General features: G+C 43.0%; 1 protein-coding gene across 1 annotated transcript in view; it reads right to left on the bottom strand.

The window, feature by feature from the left end:
* Positions 1-6704: 6704 nt before the first annotated feature.
* Positions 6705-13071, bottom strand: part of LOC109316434 (aldose reductase-like) — a 14563-nt gene continuing 8196 nt past the window's right edge. The window contains exons 6-10 of the mRNA XM_019544509.1: positions 11345-11451; positions 11101-11182; positions 9990-10073; positions 8307-8389; positions 6705-7347 (exon numbers count right to left, since the gene is read on the bottom strand). Of these exons, the coding sequence (XP_019400054.1) occupies positions 7305-7347; positions 8307-8389; positions 9990-10073; positions 11101-11182; positions 11345-11451 (399 nt within the window). The 3' untranslated portion in view covers positions 6705-7304. The remainder of the gene's footprint in view (positions 7348-8306; positions 8390-9989; positions 10074-11100; positions 11183-11344; positions 11452-13071) is intronic.

Below are 13071 nucleotides of genomic sequence, written 5' to 3'. Positions count from 1 at the left end.
CATCAAATTTCAACTTGAATTAAGGTTTAACAGATGATCATTGACAGTCCCGTAACACACTCAGCTCTTGGCCTAGGTGTGTGAGTTTATGCTGTGGAAAGTAATTAGGAGGCAATAATAAGCCTGTGTAACCAATGCTACATTGTTGCAGTTGTCTAAAATGCCATGCAGCTGACTTGATACTTAGTCACTGTGGCCCATTCATACAAGTGAGCACGTTTGTTTCCCCTGGGGACAACAAGCAGCGGGACACCTTGTGGAGCTGCTAGTTGTCCCCAGGGAACACCTGTGCCATGCACCAGGTTACTCTGGGTGGGGTAAGAGAGCTTGGGGCCCGCACTGGGCTGGCCCCAGCAACCTTACCGGGGGTTCTGGGGTCCTCCTGAGACTGCAGCAGTGGCGATCCTGCCATTTAGAGCCTGACTTTCCCTGTAGTGTGGTGCTGGCTGGCCAGGCTCCAGTTCTGAGTGGCACGTGCTGCCCTTGCACATGCTGCTCTGGTTTTTTTATATTTGTGTGCAGGCTTTTTTGATCCCTGGATATCCAGGGGTTAAACCCACCCCTGCCCCCCATGCTGCTCCCTTGCAGCTTGGAGAACAGCTGAATGTGCGGTACACAGTGCTGCAGATGTGTCTGCTATGCCACATTCTGGACGCAGCCTGTGAGGTGTCGTTGGTACATATGACTTTATAAAAGGTGTTAATTTGTGCATGATAGGCTCTGTTGTGTTGGAAAAACCCAACTGAGTTTCCCTTGAGTGGATTGATATTTGAAATACCTATCTGCTTATCTGAATTCCTAATGAGTGTTTTTTCTAAAACCATCATCATATATACGTGTTTAATACAGTTTAACTTGCCTAATGTGGACTGCCCTAGTCTTCATTACTTTAATTCTCATTCAATGAGGATTAGTTAGTTCAGACTGGAGCCAATTTTAATTCAGACTACAGGTGTCCATATGTATATAGTGACAGTTGTAGCCTGAATTAAACCTAGAAAAATGTAATGTCTATAGATGCCCTATAGTGTCTGTCATGGCGCCAATATACTATCCTGTACTTGCAATGGAAGTGTTAGTATGTGGCTTTAGCCTTTGTAAGGGTGACTGGTTCTCTTATTCTGCTCTACAATTCAACCTGTTAAATTCAGTAAGTTCTGCTTTACTGGTGCAGTCTTTTGTGAACCTAATTTGACGAGCATTTTCTGTATAGCACTTGTGGTATTTCTTCTTCCTGCCAAAAAAGTTAGGTTCATGTCTTCAAAGTCATAATGCTTGGATGATTGCATAATGAAGCCTTAGGGAAATAAAGAACCAGCTACAGATGTCCTTCCCTCCCCAAAGCTGCTCTTCCACGTAGGGTTTGGAGTATGTCTGGTGGTCCCATCAAATCAGGTAAAAAAAAAAAAAAAGCACAGGTACTCTCCTAGAGAAACTTGACCTAAGGAAACACTAGTAATAGTGGGGTTTGTGAATGGGGCAGACTTCTGTCTTTTATGTCATTAAGGCTGGAGGGAGAAGAATTAACCCCTTAAGGGACTAAAAAGCAATGTTCTACGTAATGCTATGCAGGGTTGTGTGCTGTCTAATGTGTGCAATATTCCTTGATTGCTGGTGATTGTTAATAAGGTTTTCCATATGGTGTGTGGGAAATCCAGGGCACAGAGTATGGCATTAGCATAGTCAAAGACAACGTTGAGCAGCGTAGACATACCATTCGGTTAAGAAGATATAATGCAGCCTTTTAGAAGGCACCACCTAAGAAATAGTCTGCATCTAGAAAGCCAGGTAGAAAGGAAACAGATTGGCACCAGACATATACCTTGGTGGTATATGAAGGTTCTGAATGGCAGATGTGCTTAAAGAGCCACTAACTGGAAGGAGATGTAAATTAACCATTGAAGTGAAGCAGTGGCTGGCCACTGGAGGGTCTGGAGGAGGAGCTGCTACTGGTTAGTGGCCAGAAGTCATCCCTCTGTCCCTCCTTACTTCCACTACCCCTCCCACAGACTTCTCCCTAAAACACTTCTCTGGATGCAGCACTTCATTTTCCTAAAGTACCCTTGTCCTTGTCAATCCTGTAACTCAAATTATGGGGGCTGAAGTTTGAGGGTTCAAACCCTGGTAATTTGTGAGGATGAGATGATTGCTATAAATGTTCAGTCTTATTATTAGTAATATTTTTCTTTTTCAGTACACCCAGCAAGTCACAACTCCTTTAACACAGCATGGTTTGGAAAGTTGAAATATTCATTTTACTGTCCATGCTAATGCAACCTTAATATAACCCCTTTTGTGCATATGTTGGCCTTTATGTAATCATTTTTTTTTTCCAGAAGGCATTTACCTTGTCAAGACACACACCTCTTCTTTCAAGTGACTAACTCTTCAGTTTAAGTAGAGTTGGAGTGTTGTTGTAGCCATGATGGCCAAGGAAATATATGAGAAGTTAAGTTGTTTTGGTGATATCTTTTGTTAGACAAACCATACAGTTGGGGGAGATGTTAGACAAGCTTTTGGGCTTGAAAATCAAACCTGAAAAAGGGCACTAGACCCAAAAATTTACCTAACCTGTCTCCCAATTATACAGTTGGTCCAATAAAAATATCACTAAAACCTCAGTTATTTTTGCAATTTAAATAATGTGCTTGGCAAAGCTTAACTGTAATCCTCTTACTGAAGTTTCTAGTAGCTAGTGCTACCTCAAGAAATAGCAAGCTGAAAGGAGATTTAATGGCAGATTCAGAGGCACTGGACTGCTTCATATTTTAAATACTGTATTTACTTTACTGCCCTAATAATTAGATTCTATATATGGAAAATTTATAAATTTGGTATAATTTTCTAGGTATAGAATCTAACTATTGGCCATTTGTGTTGAATTTGGTTCTGCCTCACTGCTACAGAAGGGAAAATAAATCTGGGGGTCAGGTAGCCCCTTTGCCCTCTGCACCCCAACTTCTTCCCACTACAGCCCCTACCCCCCCCCCCTTCCTTACCATCGGACCCCTGCTCTCCCTGAGCACATGGAAGGAACATATTTGAAAAAAACTGACCTTGAAATAAACATAGCTGTGGTAATGTTTATAGACTACCCGCATACTTAGTTCATCCAGAATTGATGCATTTTACCTTTTTTGAAACTGCTGCAAAATTTAGCATAGGTACTCCATAAACACATTTTCATGTAGGACTTTGGTACTTACTTATACATAGTATATACTATGCATGATATTAATCCAAAGCCAAAAGGTTCATAATATAGCTTGTTGGCTGGGCCCCAGCAAAGTGAACAGCATTTCAAGCCATGGTGATTCTGCAGCTCAGCACAACTCAGTGTGAGTCAGTGTTAAGGGGGACTGCACTCAGTGGGCAAAACTATGTGTTTTATTATTCAGATGGGCTGTACTAATCTCTCCTTGTTTGTCCAATATAGGCCATGCACTTTAGAATTATGCACAATGTTGTCTGCTTTTAATCTTCTTCATATTTGGTTTCCACTATTGAGCACATGCTGCTTTCATCAGCTGTTCAAAAATAGGTCATATATTTAATGCAGTTTCCTTGTATAAGATGAAGGGTTTGATTTCCTTACGTTGATTCTGTGAAAAATCTCGTCTTGTATTTGACTAGATATTGCCACCATCATATCTCAGACAGTGAATAAGAACTGATACAAAGCTTAGTTTTTACTCAAACTGGAAATTAATTGAAACCTGAGAACAGGCACTCTCTACTGCCAATTCTAAGACAGTACTATGCTAGTATTTTTAGCTTCCCTTATTTTAGGCCAAACTGAGTATCCTCAAAAAGTTCACAAATGACACCAAGCTGGGGGGGGGGAATAGTAGATAGGCTGGGGGGTAGGGCTAAGATTCAGAGTGGCCAAGACAAATTGGAGGATTGGGCCAAAGGACTCTCATGAGGTTCAACAAGGACAAATGCCAAGTCCTGCACTTAGGACTGAGCAATCCCATGCACAACTACAACCTGGGGACCAACTGGCTGGGCAGCAGCCTTGCAGAAAAGGATCTGGGGGTTACAGTGGACAATAAGGTGGATATGAGTCAGCAGTGTGCCCTTGTTGCCAAGAAAGCCAACAGCATACAGGGCTGCATTAGTAGGAGCTTTGCCAGCAGATTGAGGGAAGTAATTATTCCACTCTATTCTGCACTGGTGAGGCCAGATCTAGAGTACTGTGTCTAGTTTTGGGCCCCCTGTGATAGAAAAGATGTGGACAAATTGGAGAGAGTCCAGTGGAGAGCAACACAAATAATTCAGGGGCTAGGGCACATGACTTCTGAGGAAAGGCTGGGGGAATTGAGTTTATTTAGTCTGTAGAAGAGAAGACTGGGAGGGGATTTGATAGCAGCTCTTAATTACCTGAAGGGGGGTTTCAAAGAGGATGGAGCTAGACTTCTCTGGGCAGATGACAAAATAATGGTCTCAAGGCTGCAGCACGGGAGGTTTAGGTTGGATATTAGGAAACACTTTCTCACTAGGAGGGTAGTGAAGCACTGGAACAAGTTACCTACAGAGGTGGTAGAATCTCTGTCCTTGGAGGTTTTTAAGGCCTAGCTTGCCAAGGTTTTTAAGGCCTGGATGGGATAATTTAGTTTTTTTATTTTTAAGGCCTGTCTGGGATGATCTAGTTGGTGATGGTTCTACTTTGAGCAGGGACTAGATGTGACCTCCTGAGGTCCTAACCCTAATTTTCTCTGATATGAAGAATTCTAAATCATTTAGCTGACTATATGTCACTCTAATACAGGGGTGGACAATTATTTCAGCTAGAGGGCCACTTAATCAGTTTTGGTGAGCTGTTGAGGGCTGAAAGGGTGGCCCTGTGCCTTGATGGGTGCCCTGCTCCCTGGTCACCATACTGGGACCTTTGCCACTAGAAATCCCTCCCCTTGCTCCCAGAAGTACTCTTTTTGGGAACGGAGAGGAAGGGAGTGGAACCATCTTGGAACCAGAGACAAAACAAATGCTATGCTAAAAATCAAACATCTACCATAACATATTTTAATTTTATTTCAGAAAATATTTGTCTTGATTTACATTTGTTTGCATGGCACATATAGAGGTGATTGTATAAAAAAGTTTTACTTTTGTACAGTGTGTGGGAGGTGTGCATGGGGGACAGGGGTTGTGTGTAGTGGGGTATGCATGTGTGTGGGTGTGGGTATGTGTGGGGGGTGTAGTTGTGGGCATGTGGGGTAGGGTGGTGTGTGGGGGGTGGGGCTCCCCCACATGCCCCCCCCCATGGTGCACATCCTCTGCCACCTGCAGTAGCAACAGCAAGTGGCAGGCCCTCAGGACACTTATGGTCTACACAGGTGGAACCCCCCAGTGGGCGCACAGCTTCAGCCACTTCCAGAAGCTGCACACGGCAGAAGGGAGCAGGGCCCAGCCACTCTCTCTCCATCATGCGAGGCTTCCCCCATCTCACATACAGCGCCTGGGACCTGGCCAGAGCTGTGTGCCACAAGAGGGGAGTCCTGTGTGATGAAGCCAGCAGCCTAGCCCTGCTCCCTGCCACCATGTGCACATCCCAGGATTCCACCTGAGAAGCAGGGAGCAGTGCTGAGCTGGCCTGGCTCCATCCATGCAGGGATCACCGCAGAGTCCTAGGATCTTCATATGAGAGCAGAGAGTGGCAAAGGCTGCTGGCTCCATCGCATAGGGCTTCCCCACAGTGGCATACAAGTCTTGGGAGCTGCATGTGAATCCCATGCAATGGAACCGAGCCAAACCAGGCTCTACACTCCCCCTACCTTGCTGGGCACAGGTCTTGGGTTCCACGCTTCCACCCAGGTACAGCTTCTCCCCACCCCCCAGCACTTCCCTACCTGCTGCTTGGAGTGCTGCAGCAGAGACACGAGGAGGAGCCAGGGGAGCTAAGCAGTTCCCTCAGCAGCGGCAACAACAGGTCTACTCAGAAGCTGTGCGTGGCTGGAGCCAGGGCCGGGCTGTCCCCTACATGAGGTTGGGAATGCAGTGTGCTGCCCCAGCAGGGGTGGGCAAAGCCCAACCCTCATGTGAGTGCACCAGGGGCAGCTGTGGGGTAGGCGGAATACAATTAATTGGTGGGCACCCACCCACAGGCTGGATGAAATTACTTGACCGTATTTTTCCCACCCCTACTCCAGTATTTTTTTGGACATATGGTTCTTGTTCCTGTTTACTTTCTGTAGATCCAGGGCTTATTTCAAAGGCTGTTTTGACCAATGGCTCCAAGTTGTGTAATGACAATTGCACTTTGTGCCTAATACTACCAAAACAAATTCAGTCTTATTTTTTCATAAGGACTAGGTATGCAGATGCCCAGGTTAATGCATGGGTTAATCACCAGGGGTGAGTGCCTGTCTCTACCCATATATGGTCAACTCATCTCAGTAAGGCAATATAGCCTACAATTCCTGTCACCCCATGCATGTCCTCCTACCCTTCACCTCCCTGGATTTTTGTTTCAATTGGTAGATCTGATGCTCAAGATGGAAAGTACAACAAGTTGAAAAAAATGCACAAGCATGTGCACACACAGGCATGTGCTTTCTCACACACACACACACACACACACCCCTACCTGCCCTTTTGCCATAGAAATTAAAGATAAGAATCCATTTTCTGTGCCTCTAGGAAACATGAGGACAAACTTACTTTGGCTTGAATGTATACAAAAGACCAAGTCAAGAACAGGCTCCATAAAACAACTGAAGCACTGTGTTTAATACACTGAACTGTACAGTAATTATTCAAATACTTGTATTCTGAATTATTTAAGGACTCATACATTAGAGATTCACATTGTAATTACTTGACAGAGCACTCACAACTGCATGGAGAGTTATGAAGTTTAATACAATGTCTATTGACGCTTGGGCAGTGATATGTTGGTACCTCTCTCCTTTACCCCTCTGAATAACTAGTGACCTTAGTTATATAGCTCAGCTTCAACTTAGTCACACAAACAAATAAATGGAATGAAAAAGAAGGAAGTTATGTTATTTAGTTTTAGCCTAGAAATGATTCCTGCTAACCGGCTCAGCGATAGGCACCTCTAGCCCCTTTGGATGCATTCTGTTGAACTGCCTTTTCAACACCGCTCCCCCTCCCCCTCCTAAAAACAAAAAAAAACAAAAAAAAAACAAAAAAACAACCCCCCTAAAAACAAAAGATTTCTTCTGTCAAGTATCTAAGTTTGTTTAAAAAATACCACAATGGGCAGAAAAGAAAAAAAGAACTACAGAAAAGGAGAGTCTTTCACTTTGGTATTTCTTCCATGTTTGGCTACTACAGCTTCAGTAATCTGCTTTGAATGGGTAGTCCTTGTGATTGACAGCCCTAAGGAGAGAGAGAGAGTGGAGAGGTTATTCTCAGTATTTGAATATATGCATCTCTTAGAAGATGCAGGGTTTGAATAGCGCATAAGCAAATGTTAAGCAATTCCTGACTGTAAACACTGGGTGCATCTACACGAGACACTGACTGTGTAGTAGCTTTTTCCTACTGCATAGTAGCACTGCATGGCAGGAAGTGTGACACGATGCTACTGTGCAGTAGGAACAAGCAACTGTGCAGTCAGTGTCACCTAAAAGCCATTTAGCAATGCTATTGCACAATCATTTAGTACTTGTTTATACAAGTACTAAATGACTGCGCAGTCAGCATTGTCATACAGACGCAACCAGTAGGGCCAATCTAGCTCCCCCTTTGGTAGGAACCTATGACCTAGAAACAGTCTCAAAAAAGAAACAACTAATGACTGTTAGGCCCTTCCACCTTTGAAGGCCAATAGCTTAGCTGTGCTGGTATTTATTTATGGAATCCTTTCTCTTTTTTTTTTTTGCACAATTCCCCAGGAACTGAAGAGGAATAGAATAGAAGGGGCTATTATAAGGAGCTATAGCTGAGTTGTCTGCACATGCTTAAGATAAGCAGGCTAGAACAAGGAAGGCATGATTAACATGGCTCTAAATGCCACATAAGCAAGGAATTGGATTTGGTCCCAAAAGGATTTCTGGCCTCACTCCTCCCGCTCCATAACACAAAACTTGGTTTAAAGGACACATCACTGACATAGTTATTAGTTAGGACATCGAGCCAAAAAGTCCAATACCTCCTAAAGAGATGATCTGTAAAGGCTGCCTGCCTGCTTAACTTCACTAGTCCAACAATTTAGCTTCCTACTCAATGTCCGAAATGTAAAACTCTATCTGCTCAGAAACTGCATACAGCTACAAGCAGCAGCAGTGCATAACTAACAGTTTTACTGTTTTATAGTGTTAGAAGGCAACACCTACGGGAGGACAAGAACAGCTCTCCAGTTCCTGTTGAAGCTGAGGATTGATTCCATCTCTTCTTGAGTCAGTTCAAAATCAAACACCTGAAAAAGACAGCATCCCATTCACTTAATTTTTATTTGCTGAGTGTGCCTAACATAAAACCTAAAGTAAGGGAGTAACTGCCCTGAACAACAAAGCTATTTAAATACTTAGTTGGATAGAATACCTGGCACTAAGATATCTGCAAGATAGAGGCGTTTATCATCTGTTTCTTCTCACAAAGTCCAGAAACTCTTCAGAGAATAATGTGTTTTATACTCCTGTGTTTCTTTGGCAGAGAATAAACCTCAAATGAGTTCTGGTAACTTCTGTAAGAAGCAAACTGCAAAGCAGACACCTTATATTCTAAGGGCAGATAAGCCTCCAAATTCCCTGAGTACATGCAATGGTTTCTGTAGGACTATGAGCAAGTAATTCTATATGGCAATGAAGGCTGCTTGTGTGATCGTTCTCCCATCATCCTGTTTATGTTAGCAAGAGTCCTGTTGGAGGTACGTCCACATGTGAGGAAAAAGGAAGATTCACACTCAAACTGTAATGCTCCTAAATAATATTATGCAAATCTTTTTGTCTTTGGGCATCTAGGTCTGCTTTAAATGGGGCCAGCATCTAGGTAGAGCAAGAAGTGCATCTGCTTCTGAAGCTGAGCCATTGGGCAGCTAGGAGGGGAAGAGATACTAATTCAGTGGGCCAGATGGAAGAAAGCTTGCCTGTGAGGCTCAGGCCAGGAACCTTCCAGAGGACCACTAACTTCCCTGAACTACAGAGGAAAGCTCCTTCAACCTTACCTTCCTTCTAGCCCCACACATCTTTTCCCCTCTGGACTGCCCAACAGTTCAGTTTCCACAGTAGACCCAGTCATTAGGGCACTCTGGCAGGAAAGAGGAGATGCAGGTTCAAACCATCTCTGAAGAAGAGTGGTCTAGAACCTGGACCTTTCAATCTTTAGGCAAGCATCCTAATTATGAGGCTATTTGTCTGAAAGGTGAGAAGAATCGGCCTCCTCTCTGCCATTCCCTATGGGGATTATTTCTCTACAACTACAACAGTTATGCACCTGCTTTAAAGAGTAGGATCTCAGCTTCATGTAAGTGGTCAGAAATATCCCCCTTAAGCAACTCATTAGCCAGGTACATTCAACTTAAACCCTTTAAAGGAAGCGTTGGGTTTGGGCCTTGGGGACAATGATAATCTTGTGGCAGCAAGCACCATGTATTAATTTGTACTCTGTGGAAGAACTGTCTTAACTTGTTCTTAGGTCATGACCAAAGAGCTATAACTGACCTTTTCTGTATGAAATCATCATCATCACCTATTGCTGTAACAGGCCTTATTCATCTTCTTGCTACATGGTCATTTTTTCATCCAGACTGCCTCTTGTGCTTTTAAGTCTAATGCTAGCTGCACAGGGGCAGAATTCAGTCTTGGCTATCAAGATGCTAAGAAACATGGTAGGAGGTGTGATGATATTAACTTGGTTTTCTCTTAGTTGGAAATTTAGGAAATAAAAGGTATACACACTTATTTTCATATGCAGCTGTATATGCAGTACTTTCCCCCTTCCCCTTCCTTTCCCTCTAAAGTAGACTTCAGAATAATGAGAGAGTATGGACACGCAACATTCCAATTTGAAATGTTTACCTTGAAGTTCTCCTCAATATGATGTGGTTTGTCCGACTTTGGAATGACAGCCACATTCCTCTGAATGTGAAATCGAATCAAAACCTGTGAACAAAAGACTCAGAATGCTGCTGACGCAGAAGCTATCAGTCATTACAGGGTTGGCTGTTCTTAACACATTTTTCAGGGCATTTACCATGTTTTACATTCAAATACACCAATCATGGTTGCAGAAAACAAGTTTGTTGTTCAGAAGAATCCACTTAATAGTTTGAGCAACAGATTCCATCCAGTAGGTGAAGTACACAGTTTGTAAACACACTATTTACTATTTTGATACGTCACCATTTTCAATGCCAACTGGATAGTTTTTCTTTTAAATGCTGAGTGAAACTTCCAATTTATGTTACTCAGGAGTTAAGCTTATATAATCATGATGGCCTTAACATAATATCTAGTAAATATTCCCATTTTGGAGTTGGTCAAAACATTTGAAAATCTTCAAACAAAAAGAAGTGTGTGCATGTTGGATAGTGAGAAACGGAGAGGGAGGGAGGAGAAGAGACAGATTTTTCAGGATTGTTTTTTGGCAAAGATGTACCACTTTTCAATCCACTCTGCTTGGATGGTATTTGTTTGGAAGGATGTCTGGAATTACTATTCCTGAAACATTCCTCCGAGTAAAATTCCATAAAGAGGTACAAACATTGCCACACAGCAGCTGTAAGCAATTTTCAACAATGCACACTAGAAAACTAAGAAAAAACAACTAGCCTCAATCAATGGGGAAGAAACAAAGCTTTCATGATGAGTTCAGTAGGATGCTAGGTTAGGAAGGCTGAATACTCAGTGTTCAAATATTCCATACTCTCATTTAATTGCTAGAGTTCACGGTAACAATTCAGTATTGCAGGCATGTGCTTGGTTTTCCATCTTTAAACCTAATTGTTAGCAGCATATGATAAAGACCTGTAAGGTCTTTCTTCTTTCTAGATGCAACTACTTGCTCCCTGATTATTGCTCTATTCTGAAAGCAATTAAAAAGACAATAACATTTCTAGCAAGTCTCTCTGTTAATGAAGTGAATGTTCCTGTGAGACAATTAAAAAGAGGCAAAGTGACCCCATCATACCTGAGCAGAAGTTTTGTTGTGTTTAACTGCAATCTTTTTAATCTTGGGATCTTCCAGAAGAGTAGGGTCCTCTGGTTTGGCCCTATAAAGAGGAAAAGGATAACAAGGGCCTAGTATATTAAGCATGGAACGGCACCATCCATCACGGATCTCATTGTTCATAAAATTTCTCTCAGAACAGTCAAGTCACGCACATACGCACACCCTACCCCTCCAAACAGAGAAAGGCCACAAATACTCTTACCATGGTCTACTAGGGGAGCCAAGGGGACTGTATGCAGTCACAGTGATTCCTTTGGATTGACAATACTTAATCAGCTTTTCCTGGGTGAGATATGGATGACATTCAATCTGCAAAAACAAAGACAAACCAGCTGACAGAGTGGGAAAACTGTGCTACTAGGAATAAATGTCCTTTGTGTCACCACGATTTGTTTTATTGTAGCAAAAAGGCAACATCTGTTTGCAACTTTAAAGGTTTGGTGCTTTAAAAGAGTTATATTAGAACCGTAGAAAATTAGGCTTGGAAGGGAACTTAGGAGGTCATCTAGTGCAACCCCCTGCTCAAATCAGGACGATCCTGAACTAGATCATTCCAGCCAGGGCTGTCAAGCTGGGCTTTAAAAACCTCCAAAGATGGAGATTCCACCACCTCTCTGGGTAACCTGTTCCAGTGCTTCACCACCCTCCTAGTGAGAAAATTTTTCCTAAAATCCAACCTAAACCTCCCTTGCTGCAACTTGTTCTGTCATCTGCCACCACTGAGAACAGTCTAGCTCCATCCTCTTTGGAACCACCGTTCAGGTAGTTAAAGGCTGCTGTTAAATCCCCTCTCAGTTTTCCCTTCTGCAGACTAAATAAGCCCAGTTCTCTCAACCTCTCCTCAGAAGTCTCTTGCCCCAGCCCTTGAACCATGTTTGCTACTCTCCACTGGACTCTCTCCAACTTATCCACATCCTTTCTATAGTGAAGGGCCCAAAACTGGATACAGTACTTCAGATGTGGCCTGACTAGTGCAGAATAGACTGGAATAATTACTTCTCTCAATCTGCTGGCAACGCTTCTACTAATGCAGCCCAGTATGCTGTTAGCCTTCTTGGCAAGGGCACACTGCTGACTCATATCCAGCTTACTGTCCACTGTTATCCCCAGGTACTTTTATGAAGAGCTGCTGCTTAGCCAGTCAGTTCCCAGGCTGTAGCAGTGAATGAGATTCTTCCATCCTAACTGCAGGATTTTTTACCATACAGGTACCCATGTCAAAGTGTGCCTTATGTCACTACTTTGGTATGTGTACCAGTTGGTTGCTCCTTATTGCTGAACCTCCCCTCAAACCTCCCTATCTTTCTGTCACTTGTCTTATCTTCCAGGTGCAATCTGCAAGGGCCTTGAGACTCCTGAGTCGTATTTTTGGTAGCCCAACTGAGCCTGATATTGTCTTCCAGGAAGAAAAAGGGAGGGGGAGAACGGCACTTAGTCAGAAGAAGAAACTTTGTTAAGCTAAGAAAATGGACAGGGAAGGAGGCTTGGTAGAAGCTGAGGCCTTGTTGAATGAAGGTTTTGCTGAAGCCTTAGCAAGATGGTCAGTACCACAGGGCCTCTAGTCTATCCAACAAAAGGTACAAAGGAAAAGCCTATATATCAGGCATAGGAACCAATCAATTCATCAACCAGTAATCTAATTGCCATACAACATGGAGGTTACAACACTGTTTCAAAGTACAAGAGTCATTTAATGAAGATGTGAGCACTTTATGAAAAGGGATTTTCAGGATTCAGAGATCTCCAGGGCTACAAGTCTGGCATAATGAAAACAACGTACAAGAAAGAAGGCAAAAACAGCTTGTAAGCTGAACTGTATGCATCTTATTTAGTAGTGTTCTGGAACTCGTTGGTTTAGGTATCCAGGAGGGTGTGAAAGTATCTATACATCTATACCTTCTGCTATGAAGTATATTGTGTCAGTCCATA

Source organism: Crocodylus porosus, unplaced genomic scaffold (assembly GCF_001723895.1).
Source record: "Crocodylus porosus isolate Cpor-Errol unplaced genomic scaffold, CroPor_comp1, whole genome shotgun sequence".
Classification (NCBI taxonomy): Eukaryota; Metazoa; Chordata; order Crocodylia; family Crocodylidae; genus Crocodylus; species Crocodylus porosus.
The sequence above is the reverse complement of the archived record's forward strand: the minus strand, read 5'-3'. Positions and strand labels throughout refer to the sequence as shown.